This window comes from Argopecten irradians, chromosome 2 (genome assembly GCF_041381155.1).
Source record: "Argopecten irradians isolate NY chromosome 2, Ai_NY, whole genome shotgun sequence".
NCBI lineage: Eukaryota > Metazoa > Mollusca > Bivalvia > Pectinida > Pectinidae > Argopecten > Argopecten irradians.
In genome coordinates this window covers 68,033,179-68,051,186 of record NC_091135.1, presented here as the reverse complement: position 1 = coordinate 68,051,186, position 18,008 = coordinate 68,033,179, and the positions used below count along the sequence as shown (strand labels likewise).

The window sequence follows — 18,008 nt, the reverse complement described above, 5'->3', positions numbered from 1 at the left end:
GCTAGCCAATGCTTCTGGTTCTTGGTGTGTAACGTAATCAGGAGCCTTGGCTAGCGAAGATGTTTATAATTATAAACATTGTTAATTGATTAGATATTGAAGAATTATTTCTGATTAATTAGACACATATATAGTTTATCTAACACAAGTCGGGCTTTGCAATAACATCCAGAAGATAATTTTATGCGACGAAAGGTTTATCCTAAAGTTCTGACATAATTTGAAGCAACTATGGAGCTTTTAACATCATAATGCCAACCGTGTATTAATTGTTACCATCATCAATTCCCCTTCTGATTTTATACAGTTGTTCTGTTAAGCTGTAGATATTATGGTGATAGGAGAGAGGACTTGGTTATCAGCTGTAAACACGAGTGTAGCTCACGTGGTTGTATGACCGGAAGTCTTTACCTATAGATGTGGCTCCTGTACATGTCAGTAGCCTGAACTGTTTGTATGTACAGTGATAACATCAACATGCGAACGGTATATTCCTTTGGAACGTATGTGTTACTTTAATCCCATGTGGCTGTAGAAATCATTGTATTGCCATCTATATGACATCTAATATATAATGGAACATCAGACGTGTCCACAGCGGCATCGTAATGATCGTATCGTGTTGTCTTTGTGGGTATTTGGTTGAAGACATCTAAAGCGTCAGGAAATCGAAACAAAAACATTTTGATTCAAAGCTGCATAGGCAACGTTTTGAACGTTTTTAGAGCTGGGCAGTCAGAATACTTAATTTTTGAATTCATAGAAAGTAAGGATGGAATTACAGTTTAAACCTGTCTTGATGCTACTGAGTTGAGGTTGTGCTATGCCAGCAGACGATATAGACTGGCGACGCCCTCTATTTAAGGTGATACTCCTTGGGGAAGCGGGTGTCGGGAAATCCTCGTTGTTCCTCAGGATTAAAGACAATAAGTTCGTCCATGGACTACAGCCTACAGTGGGTATCGAGAGCTGTGTAAAGCCTATGTATGTGGAGGATGAACGGGTATCGGTGAGTTATATCACGGAACACACGTTTCCTTTATCGACATACAAATGAACTAGATATCGATGGAGAGATGGCTTTGACCATATGCTGAATGAGGGATTTTATTAATGAATAGTATCATTTCCACACTGCATATTCGAAGTCGAAAGCCACAATGTCCTTGAAACACATATTTCTCTAGACTAACATAAAGTTATTTTCTCCCCTTTGATCTCTTTAGTGTTTTGCCTCTCTTCAATTCCATGTATCAAAGTATATCAACAAAAGTCCGCTTTTATTAACTTATTTATTATGAACCTAGCATAGTGGGAAAGAACAGAACAAAACAGCATGGCGTATGAACGTTGTTTTCTTTGTCAAAGATTCAACACAAGTTTAGGTAGAGTAGGTTATACCCTCATAACCCAAACAAAATAAAAATCTTATTTTTCAAATAAATAAATATCATTTATTCTCGCGACAGTTGCATAATTTTTATTAAAATACCAATATTTTTTACTCTCCCGTCATCGTCAACGAATTCGATTGGACAGCTGATTGGAATCGAGTCATTCATATGTTCCTACCAAAAGTGAGGTCATGACCCCACGTTGCTACACCAGCGACTATTCCGGTAACAATGGAATCGCTCCACGTGTTATACTATCATTATACACTGATAATGTTAATACTAGAAAGCATGGTTATTGAGTCCATGCCAGTGCAAACTGTAAATATTCGAGGATATCGTCTAGTTCTGGTTGGTTGTTGAGTATGCTTAACATTCTCATAACAGACAAGGTCATTTTTGGGTACCCTTCTATGTATGTATTCAGTGTGTTTTGGCAGAAGTTTGGTTGTGTCTATTTGTAATAATTGAACCCATGCTCGTGTTGCCAATGCCATCACAATTCATTGTCCCATTGTACTGATGCAACCATTTGTACCACATTTTATGGTGAGCGCTAAAGCAGGCATAGAAATTACCAGTTTAATAGACTATAGTGCGCCTTTGCCAGTGGACAACACCCGAAGTCTTCCTAACAGTGTTGAACATACATCTCGATGTCAAAACTTAAGGGATGCGCTACAGAGATTAGAAAAAGAGCCCTAAAATTAGTCGCCTTTTAATATCATGCAATTTCTCTACTTGCATGACAAAATGTAATCGGCATTATAGCTAGTATTTCACTGTGTAGGTGTTATTGATTCTCCGTCACTGGCTACATGAGAACAATAATTATAAAATCCCTCATATTTTTCAACAGTTAGCAATATGGGATACGGCAGGTGTGGAAAAGTTCAAAACGATGACACGAAACTACTACCGTAACACCCACGCGGCGCTGCTGGTGTATGACGTCAATGATCCAGCCTCGCTTCAGTACCTGGCAAAGTGGGCAAATGACGTCATAGATTTAGCTCCAAACGGTAAGGCGAAATTAACTACTAACAAATCGAACTATGTCAGATTTATCCGCCATATAATTGATTGCAGGATGCAGAGCGCAATGACACAGGCTTACCTGTACATGTATATTAACAGCCTCGTGTGGGCAACAAAAGCTATGAAACCTACACACAATTAAAGATGCTTCACCGCTGACAAATGGCATTTTTTCACTATCAAAAAATAGGAGACGATTTAGTATTTTTCTTTAGTTACAAAAGTTACTCACTTAGACCATTACCACCATTGAAAAGTTTGAGCTTCTAATTTTACTTCAAATTAAAAGTAGGAAAAATAATTAATTGCATCCCTTAAACAATACGTGGCATTATATCCTATATTGAATGAAGTATGATTGCGCATGCACCAAAGACGATATAATTTTTTTACGTTATTTTTTAGTGTTAAATAGGCATATATATATGATTAAACACCAATGATTGTTCAAATGATGAATATCATTGATGCTCTGTCGGTGGCGGAGCATCTTTAAAATTGGATTCTTGTCTTTTTGTTTTGACGTAAAACTGTCAACTAATTCATAATATTGTAAGTGAAGTGTATGTTCCATAAGTTCAGAAATAAATTGATCTAGAACATCTAATCTCATTTCGGATGAAATGCGCTGACTTCCAATCTTCCAAGACAAAACATACATATCATATGGAAGACCGAGGTATTTAGGGTCCGTATTCATAACTGGTACGGTATACTGTAGTGAGATTCCTATCAACTTTACGATGTTGTCTCAACAGCACATACGCTGACAAACCAGTTATCTCACTAAGGTTGATGCTATAATACAAACGATCATTTGTCTTGGTCAGAAGAGGACATTACTCATAAACGTCCTTGTAGCGTCGATTTCTGCCTTTGTCCTTTTTACAATGAATATCCTAGATCAAACAATACTAATTTATTTTGATAGCGTTGAGGTTTGTGTTGGGAAACAAGTCAGATCTGGAGCGGACTGTGATAACAGACAACGTCGAAAACTTCCGGTACGCACACAATTGCGAATGTGTACTTCCAGTGTCGGCTCTTACAGGTAAGAATTTCATGGTTTAAAACAATGAAATAACAAGGAAGTTGTCACAGGACACTAAATTAATAACACTATTTAACTAAGTTGGTCTCAAAAAGTCATATCTTGGTTGTTTTTTTCAATATGATTGTAAATGCGTTGTTTAGTTGTATGTGTGATAATCACGGAGTCGGTTTTGCGTCCATGCAAGCTTGAACATTATCACAATACGGCAATGTGATTAAGGCTTACATTGATATGATTTTATAACGTTATCCAGTCTGTATTAAAATCAACTATCCATAAGATATCTATAGGATAATTAGTACACCTAACATTTTGACATCGTTCAATTCTGTTTGTAGGTGAGGGAATTGGCAATGCGTTAAATGTTGTAGCAACCAAACTTATGGACTCCTACAAAACGCCATTATTTTACGAATCTCTCTACAATAGCACCGTTGAAATCACGAAACACCAGCCAAGACAGCGAGGTCGGCCACCGCCGAGAGAGCAATGCTGTCAGACGATTTGACCCGCTGCAGACAAGAAAATAATGTTGTCAAATATTTGGATAACGTCGAGATTGGTCGTCAACAAGTTTTCTTTCTCGTGCACCCGACAGCTTTAATATAACATCAAGGTGTCTGTTGACTAAAACACCCGTGAAGAAACAGTAAGATTTTTGATTTTTCGATCTGCGGCATCAGGAGTATTCTACATCCTTTTCTCGAAGAGCTAAACCGGTAACTGAAAGATGGACAATCGAAGTAGACTTATACATAGAAAATATATACTAGACATTTGTGATACAACAACGACTTGCAACAGTCGGCACAGAATATCCGAATGAAGTTTGATACCCGATGAAAACTTGATAGCATGTGTCATCTAGTATTGAGTTGGACAAGTCAGGAATACGAGGTTCTCTACCTGTGTCAATTACCTCAAATTCTTGGTCCAGCTAGGTTACCTGTTTGATTTAATCAAATGTTTTTTCTAATGTTTTAGCAGACATATTACACAAAACGTTCGAAATGATAATATGTATATTATGATTGTTGCACCCATACTGATATAATACAATGTAGATAGATGATACATATCAAGGTTGGATTAATCAGTGTATCAATAAATGTGAATCCTGGCACCACAGAGAAGTCCTATAATCCACTTACAATGTAATTAAGTGAGTGTGTAATTGACCTGTTTAACACACAAGAACCAATATAGCACCTACTTTATCGTGTTCTTGTTGACAAACTACGTCAAACTACTGGTTTGTTGATTGAACGTAACGTAGATATACGTGTTATATCAATAAAATCCATATTATTTAGGGATCAAAAAGAAGATACATTAATTCAGTATCGATAATGGAATCTCAAACCACATCATCCGTTGCTGAAAAACATCGGAAGATCGATATTCCTACCCAGACCAGGATCAAGATAATGAACAGATTGGCCTGTTTTCTTTCTTGGAGCTGAAATCCGGAAGACAGCAGTCATATAGAAGCAGACGTTCTCAACAAGTAAAATAGGATTTCACAGGTGCTCACAAATACGCGAGTGAACAGCGAGGATAAAGTCTATACTACTATCGTACTATATGAACAAAGGATTTAATTATCAATACACATAAAAAAGGATTAACCAACTTGATTCTTGACACATTACTGTAAAAAGATGAATGTGGACGGATTCCCCACCTGAGCATGGAGTTATCGTATTTATTTTTCTACGTGAACATTTTAAGAATATATATACATCTGATATTTGATACAAATTAGTTATGTAATTTACTAGCCAACAAACGTCTTTTGTTCATGAATTAGGAACATAGATCTAATAGGTCTACATACATGTACAATGTTTCATAAAACGCGGTTTATATTTATTCAAATTATAGCGTTAACAAAGTCCAATAATAATTATAAGTGCAAAGGGCAATAACCCCCTAAATTACTGTCGAATTAAGCTGATTTTCAAACTCATCCGAAATTTTTCCAATATTAGTCTACGTACAAAGTTTCATTAAGCTCGGTTCATATTTACTAAAGTTATTACGTTCACAAAGTAAAATAATAATCATTAGTGCAAAGGGCAATAACTCCGTAAATAACTGTCGAATCAAGTTGATTTTCGAACTCGTTCGAGATATATCCAATGTTAGTCTACATACAAAGTTTCATTAAGCTGGATTTTTATATTTACTTAAGTTATCACGTTCACAAAGTACAATAATACTTATAAGTAAAAAGGACAATAACTCCGTAAATAATTGTCGAATCAAGTTGATTTTCGAACTCGACTGAGATCTTTCCAATATTAGTCTACAAACAAACATTCATTGAGCTCGGTTTATATTTACTCAAGTAATCGCGTTTACAAGGTCCAATAATAATCATTAGTGCAAAGGCTCCGTAAGTTACTGTCGAATCAAGCTGATTTTCTAATTTGTCTGAGATATTTTAAGTGTTAGTCTACATGCAAAATTTCATTAAGCTCGGTTTATATTTCAGTATCGATAGTGGAATCTCAAACCACAGCATTTGTTGCTGAAAAGCATCTGAAGATCGATATTCCTACGCAGACCAAGATCAAGATATTCTCCCACCATTCACTGATTTGTCACCGGTTTTAGCAGTGGGAGATTTCTCTGTCAACCCCTAGGGTATGACAGATTGCGCGCGCTAACCTTTTGAACCTAAAGACAATTACGTGACGTCATGTCATCATGCGGTGTGACCGTGGCGTGCATTGTCGATGACATCATCAATATTGACGTGCAGACGATGGAACCATGTTCATGTCGCGGTGAAATGCTTCTTTTTTGGCTATTATCTCTTCTTTTTCTTTTGTATGTTGGAGAAGAAGAATCATTCCCTACCTTTGAGGGTGTGACAACAAAATCACAACCCTCGGGGGGATTCCTGAATGTCCAACCCTCGGCAAGCCTCGGGTTGGCCGTTCATGAATTACCCCTCGGGTTGTGATTTTGTTGTAACACCCTCTAGGTAGGGAAAGATTATATTAATGAACAGCTTGGCCTGATTTCTTTCTTGGAGCCGAAATCCGGAGAACTGCAGTCAAATAGGCAGCAGAAGCTCTCAACGAGTAAATTAGGATTTCACAGGCGCTCACAAATACGTGAGTGAACAGCGAGGATGAAGCCTATACTACTATCGTACTATATGAACAAAGGATTTAATTATCAATACAAATCAAAAAGGATTAATCAACTTGATTCCTGCACATTACACATTACTGCAAAAAGACGAATGTGGACGGATTTCCCAACTGAGCATGGAGTTATCGTATTTATTTTACTACGTGGACATTTTAAAAATATACATTATTGTTGCAGACTAAACCATTGTTTACGAAAAAGTTGACAACCGAAAGGATGTCAATACAGGTCGAATGTACGAGACAAAACGTTTTCTTTTGGGTGACTTGAATGTCTTTAGGACCAAATTTCAAACAAAAGGCCCATGGGCCTTAACAGTCATTTGATATTTGATACAAATTAGTTATGTCATTTACTAGCAAACAAATGTCTTTTGTTCATGAATTAGGAACATAGATCTAATAGGTCTACATACATTTACTAGCCAACAAATGTCTTTTGTTCACGAATTAGGAACATAGATCTAATCGGTGTACATACATGTACAAAGTTTCATTAAGTGCGGTTTATATTTTCTCAAGTTATCACGTTCAAGTCCAATAATAATTATTAGTGCAAAGGGCAATAACTCCGTAAAAACTCGAATAAAGTTGATTTTCGAACTCGTCCGAGATATCTTCAATGCTAGTCTAAACACTAAGTTTCATTTAGCTGGATTTATTTATTTACCCAGGATATCGCGTTTACTAGGTCCAAAAATAATCATTAGTGCAAAGTGCAATAACTCCGTAAATCACTTGAATCAAGCTGATTTTCTACATGTAACTCATCCGAGATATTTCCAGTGTTAGTCTACATGCAAAGTTTCATTAAGCTCGGTTTGTATTTGTCTAATAATAATTATTAGTGCAAAGGCAATAACTCCGTAAATTGCTGTCGAATCAAACTGATTTTCGAAATCTTCCGAGATATTTTGAATGTTAATGTACATACAAAGTTTCATTAAGCTCTGTTCATATTTACTAAAGTCATCACGTTCACAAAGTCCAATAATAATTATAAGTGCAAAGGGCAATAACTCCGTAAATTACTGTCGAATCAAGTTGATTCTCGAACTTATCTGAGATCTTTTCCACGTTAGTCTACAAAGATTCATTAAGCTCCGTTTATGTTTACGGCAAGTTATCGCGTTTACAAGGTCCAATAATAATTATTAGTGCAAAGGGTAATAACTCCGTAAATATAAGTTGAACCAAGCTGATTTTCGAACTCGTCTTAGATATTTCCAATGTTAGTCTACATATAAAGTTTCATTAAACTCAGTTAATATTTACACAAGTTATTTAGTTTACAAGGGATGCGGGTTCGAATCCCATGTGGGGCAGTTGCCAGGTACTGACCGCTGACCGGTGGTTTTTCTCCGGGTACTCCGGCTTTCTTCCACCAACAAACCTGGCACGTCCTTATATGACCCTGGCTGTTAATAATAGGACGTAAAACTAAAACAAAATAGTTTACAAGGTCCAATAATAATTATTAGTGCAAAGGGCAATAACTCCGTAAATTACTGTCGAATCAAGCTGATTTTCGATCTCAACAGAGATATTTCCATCGTAGTCTACATACAAGGTTTCATTAAGCTCGGTTTATATTTACTCAACTTATCGTGTTCATTAGGTTCAATACTAATTATTAGTGCAAAGGGCAACAACTCCGTAAATTACTTTTGAATCAAGCAGATTTTCAAACTTGTCCGAAATATTTTGAATGTTAGTCTACATACAAAGTTTCATTAAGCTCGCTTTATATTTACTTAACTTATCTTGTTCACAAGAAAATGTTAACGCACGGCAACGGAGAAAAGACTATCGTAAAAGGTCACCATGACCTATGGTTAGGTGACCTAAAAAGGCCAAATGCACTGATCAGATTGCATGAGACAAGCCATAACTTTGTATAACCTACAATACAGTGTAAAGGGTATTGTTTCAGTTGATATACATGTATTACGATTACAATTGCACTTAGAACACATTCACAGACAAAGCATATGTATAACATGTACACTTTATTCCTGTCTTGAGTACACTTTCACCAATCAACGTCAATTCACTAACACATGACATTCACTAAAAACAATATCCTCAACAACACATCCTCACTTGCATGTACTGTGTTACTGGATAGTCAAAATAGGGGGAAAACATTACTCCAAAATCTCATGAATCTCATCGCGAATTCCAGGACAAAACATAGGAATTATCTATTTCATATTTTGTGAATTAAATTAGAAAGGATACGATTCCTATATTCATTCATGCTGCTCAATCTTTGGTTAAAAAGTTTGATATTGTCAATGATGATTCCATGCAAGACCGAGTCCTGACCATCCATATCCTGTGTTGTTACCATAACCATCTAGATGTACAAGCCACCCAGAGCAGCCCTATTACCCAAATTATCACAGATAGTGAGCCAGCAATATACAATGTACCATTCCTCACACTAAACATTCCTTTAAGTTCCGATACTGTCCTGCTAAACTTTTAAAACAGCCTGCTGTCTAATAACATATATGGTGAACTATACGACCTGTTTAAGCGTTCATTTGGCGTTGTACATTGACAATCTGTTCTGAAAGCTCAAATGGATATTCTACACTTGGACTGGGTGTATGGAAGCTGTGCTCTCCAACTTTCATTTTTTCAGTTGCGTTTTGGCACGTTATACACCTCCATAAACCAACGTGAGACGTTTGAATAATTTTAATTTCATCCTCCTGTACCTGATGTTAAGTTTTCATTTGCCTTTAGGTGTGAGACAGTTACCGTCAGGGTACCTGTTACGGAACAGTTTAACAACGTCAGGGTCCTTCAGTCTCACTCCCTCTACCTGATTTCCTAGTGTTATCCTGGAATTAAACAAATACACACTGTAAATATATCTACTGGGTCAAGAGCCTTAACCAGTTCTTAACATAACAAATCTACTACTGTAAACCAACAATTATTCGCGTGCTATTTACTTTCGCAAACTTCGAGATCTAAGTAAATCTGCTAAAAGTTTGTTGCCGCCAATTGATATCTATATTGATAGGAATTATCATTGAATTGGTTTACAGTATCTCAAATATTCTAATAACAATGTTGTCCTTTAAAGTGAATAGTCGGGCAAAGAAAACCAGTCTAAATGCGTACATTGGCCTTCCAAAAGTTCTCACATATTAATACAACGGCCAAGTTCTGCTTACGTTTCCCAGTTCTGACCATTAAAGTAAAGGAAAGTTGAAAGCATTGAAAGCGAGGCTGCGTGGAAATGTAACCACGGACATAGTCTGCCAGGAGGACATTTTAGGATTCCTATACTTTAAATTAATTTCTTCGTACGCAGACAGATTTTGGCGAGAGATTTTATTTTTCTATTTCATAAGAAATTATACTGGATACATTCACACCATTTTTACCGACTTTAGCCATCCTTGCCCGACTGTTCACTTTAATCAAAGCATAAACAAATATCATTCACTTTATACGATCTGTATCTACAGATATACCAATTCCCTAATAGTTTGGAAATATCAACCAGAGTTCAACCCATGTGATCACAAGAGGACTACAAATTACTGAACAGAAATCTACTACAACGATTTATGAACAGTACCTGAGAAAAGATTAGGTTCATATAAAGATATTGTTTTATTACAACTATCAAAATAAACTTGTATACTGTATTTGAATTCCACAACGTAATGCTCACCAGTTTGGCTGTACGTTATGTGGTCTTCCGAACAGTTCTACTTTCCTTGTCCCTGGAGAAAGTCTCTCTATGATACCATAAATCTCATCGGGCTTGTGACTGGTAGCACGCACCTACAGAAAAATACAAAGGGCGACATTTATAAAGTATAATGCTTTATTTGATTATGTTTTTTATGTATATTTGTTTTTGTTTTTTTTGACAAAATGGGAGACAGTAAATATCACATCCAATCGTGCTATTTAAAGGCCCATTACCTTTCCAAAACCACGTTTGATTTTTAAAGTGTAAATGTAAAACTGGATTGTAATTTTGTAAAGTCGTAAAGTTTATTGGCCTACTTATCACTTATCATCACCTTCTGAACAATATAATCAAAATAAACCAAATGTTATGTTTCCCGCCGTTGTCCATCACGCATTAGTTGACTATCACTGCGCCAAATGAAAAAAAAGCAGAATGAATCTTCACTATTAGCATAGACAAATCAGGGAATTTTGCATCTGTTTGTCATTGTGACCTCATCTTCGGACATCGATATCAATTTTATTATGTTATAATTGTTTCAAAGAAAATTTCAATTTTTGTTTCGGAAAGGTAGTGGCTCTTTAAAGTATCAATCACTTTTCGAGAACAAATTGATACATGGAGGTTTACATAAAGAATTACCTCAGCCACGATGACATCACAATCCAGTCCTCTGTTAGCTCCCTGGGGATTGCCCTTCAAACCAACCTGTAATAAGTTTGATTCTTATTTGTTATAGATTAGTGCAGTGATATATTACATGAAAGCTACATCATTGTTTCATTGTTGTTCTAAGCAATCATTTGAGCAATCACCTAGACAACAAAAACACATCAAAAGTATACTTGGCATCAGTCAAACTTAAAAGTGCAAATAAAGGAGATAATAGAGAGTATAAACGATATTGGGACCACATAGACAGCAAACTAACTTAGTTAGATATTGGAACCTTGCCTATGACAACAAGGACATAGTCATTCAGATCCCCCGCCAATGGAGATATCAAAGCTGAAGTGAGTTTGATTGTGGAGACTTATGTGTATGAAAAAACCCAGGAAAAAGGAAGTTGAGCTAAAGAAAGATGGTGTATAATTCAAGTAGAGCGGGGCTGCAATTGTTGATATTAGACTATATTGACATTTATATTAGACTATATACACAAAGATGGGTGGAGTTTTGCAAAGTAACATTTACCATTTACCATGATATTTTCAGCAATGTTTCCATGATAACGGAAAAAGTGCAAAAAATGAAAACCTAAAAATAGCAAAAGGTACGACTAGACCATAAAAAGAATGTGTCTATGAAGTTTCGTGGAAATATCTCTGCTGGTTTTAGAGTTGTGCTCCGGAAACGATTCTTACGCAAAAATCTGCCATTTTCAGCAATGTTTCCATGGTTACAGAAAAAAGTACAAAAAGTGAAAACCTTTAAATAGCAAAAGGCACTACTAGACCATAAGACCAATGTGTCTATGAAGTTTCGTGGAAATATCTCTTCTGGTTTTAGAGTTATGCTCCGGAAACGAACCTGGTACAAAATATGATATTTTCAGCAATGTTTCCATGGTTACGGAAAAAATGCAGACAATGAAAACCTAAAAATAGCAAAAGGCACTACTAGACCATAAGACCAATGTGTGTATGAAGTTTCGTGGAAATATTTCTACTCGTTTTAGAGTTATGCTCCGGAAACCATTCGTACGGACGGACGGACGGAAGGACGGACGGAACCCATTTGTATATCCCCCGCCAACTTCGTTGGTCGGGGGATAAAAAGTGGGACCAATAGTGCAAGTTGCTGATTGTGCCACCAGGAACTCTTGTGCGTTCTTCTACCCCAGCTCATTAAAAACGTATAGTGAGAAAGTGCTATGTAAATTGGCAATCATCTTGAAAAAATAAAAGAGAAGCCCTAGTCACTAAAAGAAAATAGTTTTATCAACTTTGTTAAACGCAAATAGGGATGACAGACGTCAGTATGATATAAAGAAGGAATGCACACATACACACGAGAAATAAGGTGGATTTGTTCTCACCAGACACCATAAGGTGAAATGTGTCTAGATGTTCTGAAGTGGTTATAGATGACTTGTCATTTCCATAGGAGTTTCACTGTGAGGAGGGGATTTGAAAGGAGGAAGAAGAAATATTAAGCTTTGGTAGAAGATACCAACACCCTAGAATGTAGGAATGGGTGTTCCTGTTTCCTGCACGTTCCAACATTGGAAGTAATGGGTAGTGACAAGAAATCAACTGTGGATTTACTGTCAAAAACAGGCCAGACGGTGCCCTATTGAAGTAGAAGTGACAAGGTATGAGTTCGGTGTTAATTATCTGCAAATGGACAGTGATTTGGTCAATCGCTGTTGACTTGCGACTTTGAAGATGTTCTAGTTGAGGAGTCAATAAAGCCCATGAAATATGATCATTCGATGACGCATGCAGAGTTACAATGCAGGAATTTATTCCAATATAATTCAAGGCATGTCATAGATATCAACATTTTATGAGTGTTAATAGCTTGATTTTTGCTCATTTACAGAGTGAAATACAGAAACAACTTAAACCAGAATGTTCAGAGGTATCAATAATATGGGTGTAGACATTTAAAGTTTGGGTCTAGCTGGTATAGAACGTGAGTTATGGGTCGTTTTTGTGTAAGGTGTTTTTGGCGGCCATTTTGAAAACCAATATGGCGGCTGCCAGGGGCCTTGATTTTTTGGGGTCCATTTTTTTCCTGTATCCTTATGTCCCAAAGAAGCCATATGCAAAGTTCTATGCTTTCTTCAAACTGTAAACGATTTTGTCGAAAAAATCGACCTTAGCCGCTCCACTTATACTTTAAGTGGTCAACAAGGAAGTGGATGTGTCGCCTGCACAGCATCACAAAAAATAGTTATTTACAGTTGAAAATGTTGTTAATAATAAGGTGAAGATATCAAGCCCCATAACTCTTGCAAATATGATGGATTTTGACCAGTATTGAACCCATCTAAGATCTTATTGAAATAAAGCAATATACATGTACCAAATTTGGTTGAAATCACACAATAAATACTAAAGTTATCGAGCGAAAACCCTGTTTGGATGATTTTAAAGTCCTGTAACTCTTGAATATATTGACGGATTTTAACCATTACTAAACTCATCCGAGATCTCATTGATATAAAACAACTCATTAAATTTGGTTGAAATTGAACGATAAATATCTAAGTTATCGAGCAGAAACCATGGATTTATCTGTTTTGACAATTTCAAAGTCCCATAACTCTTGCAAATATTGACGGATTTTGACCATTATCGAACTCATCCGAGATCTCATTGATATAAAGCAATTTGAGATCTCATTGATATAAAGCAAGATTACCAAATTTGGTTGAAATCGGAAAAAAAAAATACTAAAGTTATCGCACGGAAACCGTTTCGAGATCCTGGATGCCGACGCCGACATAGTGATACCTAAGTGTCGCCTTTTGTGTTGCAGGCGACACAAAAATTATGTCTATTGACAAAATCTATTGATATAATGATATAAGATATATGGCATTACACTAAAATTTGTTGCGCCATAGTGAGACAATGAATAACCTTAACTTCCTATCCATTGCCATAGTAACACCTTGACCTTGTACTGACCAGACAGTGCTCCTTGCCGTGGTTTAGCCAGTGACCAGTTCGTCCAGTCCTGATAATTCTCTGTAACTGGTTGGTTTTTACCCAATCACCTCATCAACACGTTTGTAACTGGAATGATGATACAAATGGTTCTTAAAACTAGTATGTGATGATGCTACATTTCAAATATTACTTAGGGAAATTGTAGAAAAAAGTCTTTGAAAAATAAATCTTTTAATCAAATTCATTATCTTGAAACTATGATAACAAATATTTGTACATACATAAATGTAAGAAAAGTAATTACCCCCACAAGTCTAGGCATTCTCGACCAAGTTCCATTGCCCTGTAAACCAGGAAACAAATTTTTTATAACATGAAAAACTTACAATAAATTAATTTGTAAATTTTGTTTTACCAATTTCTATCTTGATGCCAACCATATTACATCCGAAAACACAATCATTTTTTTTTTACATGAAAAACTTACAATAAATTAATTTGTAAATTTTGTTTTACCAATTTCTATCTTGATGCCAACCATATTACATCCGAAAACACAATTATTTTTTTTTACATGAAAAACTTACAATAAATTAATTTGTAAATTTTGTTTTACCAATTTCTATCTTGATTCCATACATATTACATCCGAAAACACAATTGTAAAGCTCTATAGCAACTCAAGACTTTCGTGTTGAGGTTCTGTAGAATGTTTCCAACTACGATACAGTGGATACACATAGATACTACCAAGGTGAGTTTTTATTTTAATCGTATTTTTTGGTTTTTGTTTTGCAAAACACTAAATTGTGGTAAAATTTTATGAATTGAAAATAAACCACCAACCTCCCTGTAACCCATAGAAAGATGAATCCATCGTCTTGGAGACTGGGGACATCGAGCTTTCTCATCTCGTCATCAGACATGGTTCCGTATGGAAGCTCCATGTGAATATCCCAGGGAGGGTCGGCCATCACAACAGCACACTTTCCCAGCACACTCATATCAAAAAAACGCAAATCACACTGCACCCACTGTGGAGACAAGAAACAATTATATACATATGACCTTTAAAGGTTAAAGTGGTATAATGATGGAAGTCATTGTTAATGAAGTGCAGGGGAAGAAATGACACAGAGAAGGAAGGAAGGAGAGAAATATTATTTTGAAGGAGAGATAGATAGAGAGGAAAAAGAGGGGAGCTAGCTCAGATGAGAAAAGTAAATAATGGCAAAAAAAAAGGAGCATAGCTGAGAACAAAGGGAAATGCAAACAAGAAATATGAACAGAAGGTCAAGTAGAAGTTAAACCGGGTGGGAGAAGCAGAGTTGATAGCCTTACCTTGCTCAAACCTGTCTGGCAGAGATTTATCTGTCAGTCAAAATGTCTAAGTCAAGTGTCAAATAACTAAGAGGCCTAGAGACCTGATATTGGGCCTGTGGCATGCTGGGATGAAGGGTTACAAAGTTTGTTCAAATGAATGAAAGAGAAGGAAAACGAAATGCAAAAAATTGGCTATAACTTTCAAAAACAGTCCCTATTTAAACGTATTACTAATTAAGCCCAATGTTTGATTGTTGACTAAATATTAACCTGAGGAGGATACAGAACATCCCCTCCAGACTCCAATCCCTTCTTGGCCATGGCAAGTGCTTCTTTTTTCATAGCATCTGTTGTACTGACCGCTGGGTAATCTATCTCATAGTGGACATACTGAAGTATAAATATAACAGAGACATTAGTTGTATTGACCACTGGGCACTGACCACTGGGTAGTCTATCTCATAGTTTCTGTTTAAAATCTCAGTATATTAGCATACCACTGGATTCCAGCAGGTGTGGTAAGAAGGGAGTCTTGTTTAGATACATCAGACATGGTATTCTTAGTGGAATCTGTCTACGGGGGCTTTAACTGTATATAAAGTCAGTTGTTAAGTTAAAAACATGACCTAATATTGTAGATTTTATTTTCATGTATGTATTTCAAAAGTTTAAGATAACACTTTTAAATTAATGCAGGTACTTACACGATATTTACATATTAAAGTGAAGAAGTTTTGTCCTTGAAACTGTACATAATATGTACTTTTCCCCAATATCCACGCGAAAGATTTCATTAAAACCCTTAAAGCCTCAATATCCGAAGATTGTCCCTGACTCTGATCACGGTGCCTTCAGATACTCAGCTAAGTATATGAATACGCTATGAAGTGATCTTATTGGAACATTGACGGGGAATGGATTGTAACCATGAATTTGTTGTACAAGTGTTCGTTATAAACATGTTTTACTGTACAACTGATATTAAAAATTTAATTAGGATACAGTACATCAAAGCTGTAGAACAGCTTACCTTACAAGTATCCATGTGAAAACAGGTATTCAGAAAGGAACAATCGCCCAAGGATTCTACAAAATACAATTATATTTGTCTTCATTCAAAAGATAGTAATGACATGGCATATTAATACATTAAACTACAGATTAATGTTTACACACTGCACACTGCACAGTAACTATATATTAATGTATACTGTTATTCATATTATCTTGTGAGAAGGTATGGTTTGTGATGTGTTATTCATATTATCTTGTGAGAAGGTATGGTTTGTGATGTGTTATTCATATTATCTTGTGAGAAGGTATGGTTTGTGATGTGTTATTCATATTATCTTGTGAGAAGGTATGGTTGTTAGCGCCCCATATTGAATATATTCTTAGAGGAATTGCTCCATACAAGCATGGTTAACATAAAAACGAAATCCAATCCCTATATTTTTACACTCACACGACTTTTTATTTATATTTTATGAAATAAAATCGTCATTTGAAAGTGACGTAATTATTCAATAAAAGTCGGTCAAAAGTGGGAGGAGCTTACTCAATTGAACAGCGAATGATGACGCTGCACGTAAGGTAGAATTATTCATCCGCGATAACAAAAAAGTTCAATATTTTAGTGTAAAATAAACATGACAAACAAAGTAAATTTCAGAGATAATTTTATTTAATCAGATCAGAACTTTAAGTAGGTGTATTAAATTTTGCAAAAAGTTCATATATAGCGTAATAACATAAAGTATTTGTTCTCGGCCACATGTGTGAACTCGGTGACCGTTATTGTGCAGCGAGGCGAGGCTGACGCACGCTTACACAGTGGAGTTTTCCGAAGTTGTCAAAACACCAGTGTTCAAGTAGCTAAATTGGTTTGAGATTGTCGTCTGACTTGACGATATTACATCCTTGGGAGCCATGTGATTATATAATCTACGCTTATATCCATCGCCATCTAGGCTATAGATGGAACAACTTCACTTGTGTTCGATGGATACAATGTATTTGTGGTGACGCGTAACTGTCAACACGTGGATTACTAGCGGTGCATGTTTTATAATACACATGATTAAATTCTCAAAGAACAAAGACAAGAGGATATGTTTATAACTGACCTCTATCAGAAGGTCTCACGCCCGTCCACCCAAAAGACTCGATCGTATGACGAACACAGACACAGAGGTAATGTTTACATTTGACACCCATCATTTTTAACAAAAATGAAAGCACGTCGCCCCGGTCGGGATATTTTTCCGTTTCTTTATACAATTGTTAATTTAAAAATTGTTTGAATCATATATAAATATAAAACATGTATTTATTGTTTACATTTTTCCAAAATTCTATGAAAAACAACGATATCCACGTAATGTTGCATCAAAATGTAAACAAAGCCATGTGTTTGTTTAAAAAAGTAGTCCTTTTACGTTGCATAGAACATATTCTTACGCAAGTTCAAAGTTCAATGTTACCATGCAGTTATGGTAAACAAAATCGGCTAGTATTAGCGTATAGTGACCAAGCATAGCAAGTGTAAATATATTATCTTGTGAGAAGGTATGGTTTGTGATGTGTTATTCATATTATCTTGTGAGAAGGTTGGTTTGTGATGTGTTATCATATACTTGGAGAAGGTTATTCATATTATCTTTACTGTGAGAAGGTATGGTTTGTGATGTG

General features: G+C 35.9%; 2 protein-coding genes across 2 annotated transcripts in view; one reads left to right on the top strand and one right to left on the bottom strand.

Moving 5' to 3' along the window:
• The first annotated feature begins 16 nt into the window (after positions 1-16).
• Positions 17-4,628, top strand: LOC138316302 (ras-related protein Rab-35-like). Its single transcript, XM_069257944.1, has 4 exons — positions 17-1,009; positions 2,254-2,416; positions 3,364-3,483; positions 3,825-4,628. Exons 1-4 carry the CDS (start codon positions 824-826, stop codon positions 3,992-3,994), a joined length of 639 nt encoding a protein of 212 aa, XP_069114045.1. The 5' UTR covers positions 17-823; the 3' UTR covers positions 3,995-4,628.
• A 4,014-nt stretch (positions 4,629-8,642) lies between these two features.
• Positions 8,643-18,008, bottom strand: part of LOC138316805 (uncharacterized) — a 40,797-nt gene continuing 31,431 nt past the window's right edge. The window contains 9 exon segments of the mRNA XM_069258460.1: positions 8,643-9,502; positions 10,348-10,460; positions 11,017-11,082; positions 14,013-14,098; positions 14,101-14,120; positions 14,299-14,337; positions 14,841-15,028; positions 15,588-15,707; positions 16,348-16,403. Coding sequence (XP_069114561.1) covers positions 9,391-9,502; positions 10,348-10,460; positions 11,017-11,082; positions 14,013-14,098; positions 14,101-14,120; positions 14,299-14,337; positions 14,841-15,028; positions 15,588-15,707; positions 16,348-16,403 — 800 coding nt within the window. The 3' untranslated portion in view covers positions 8,643-9,390.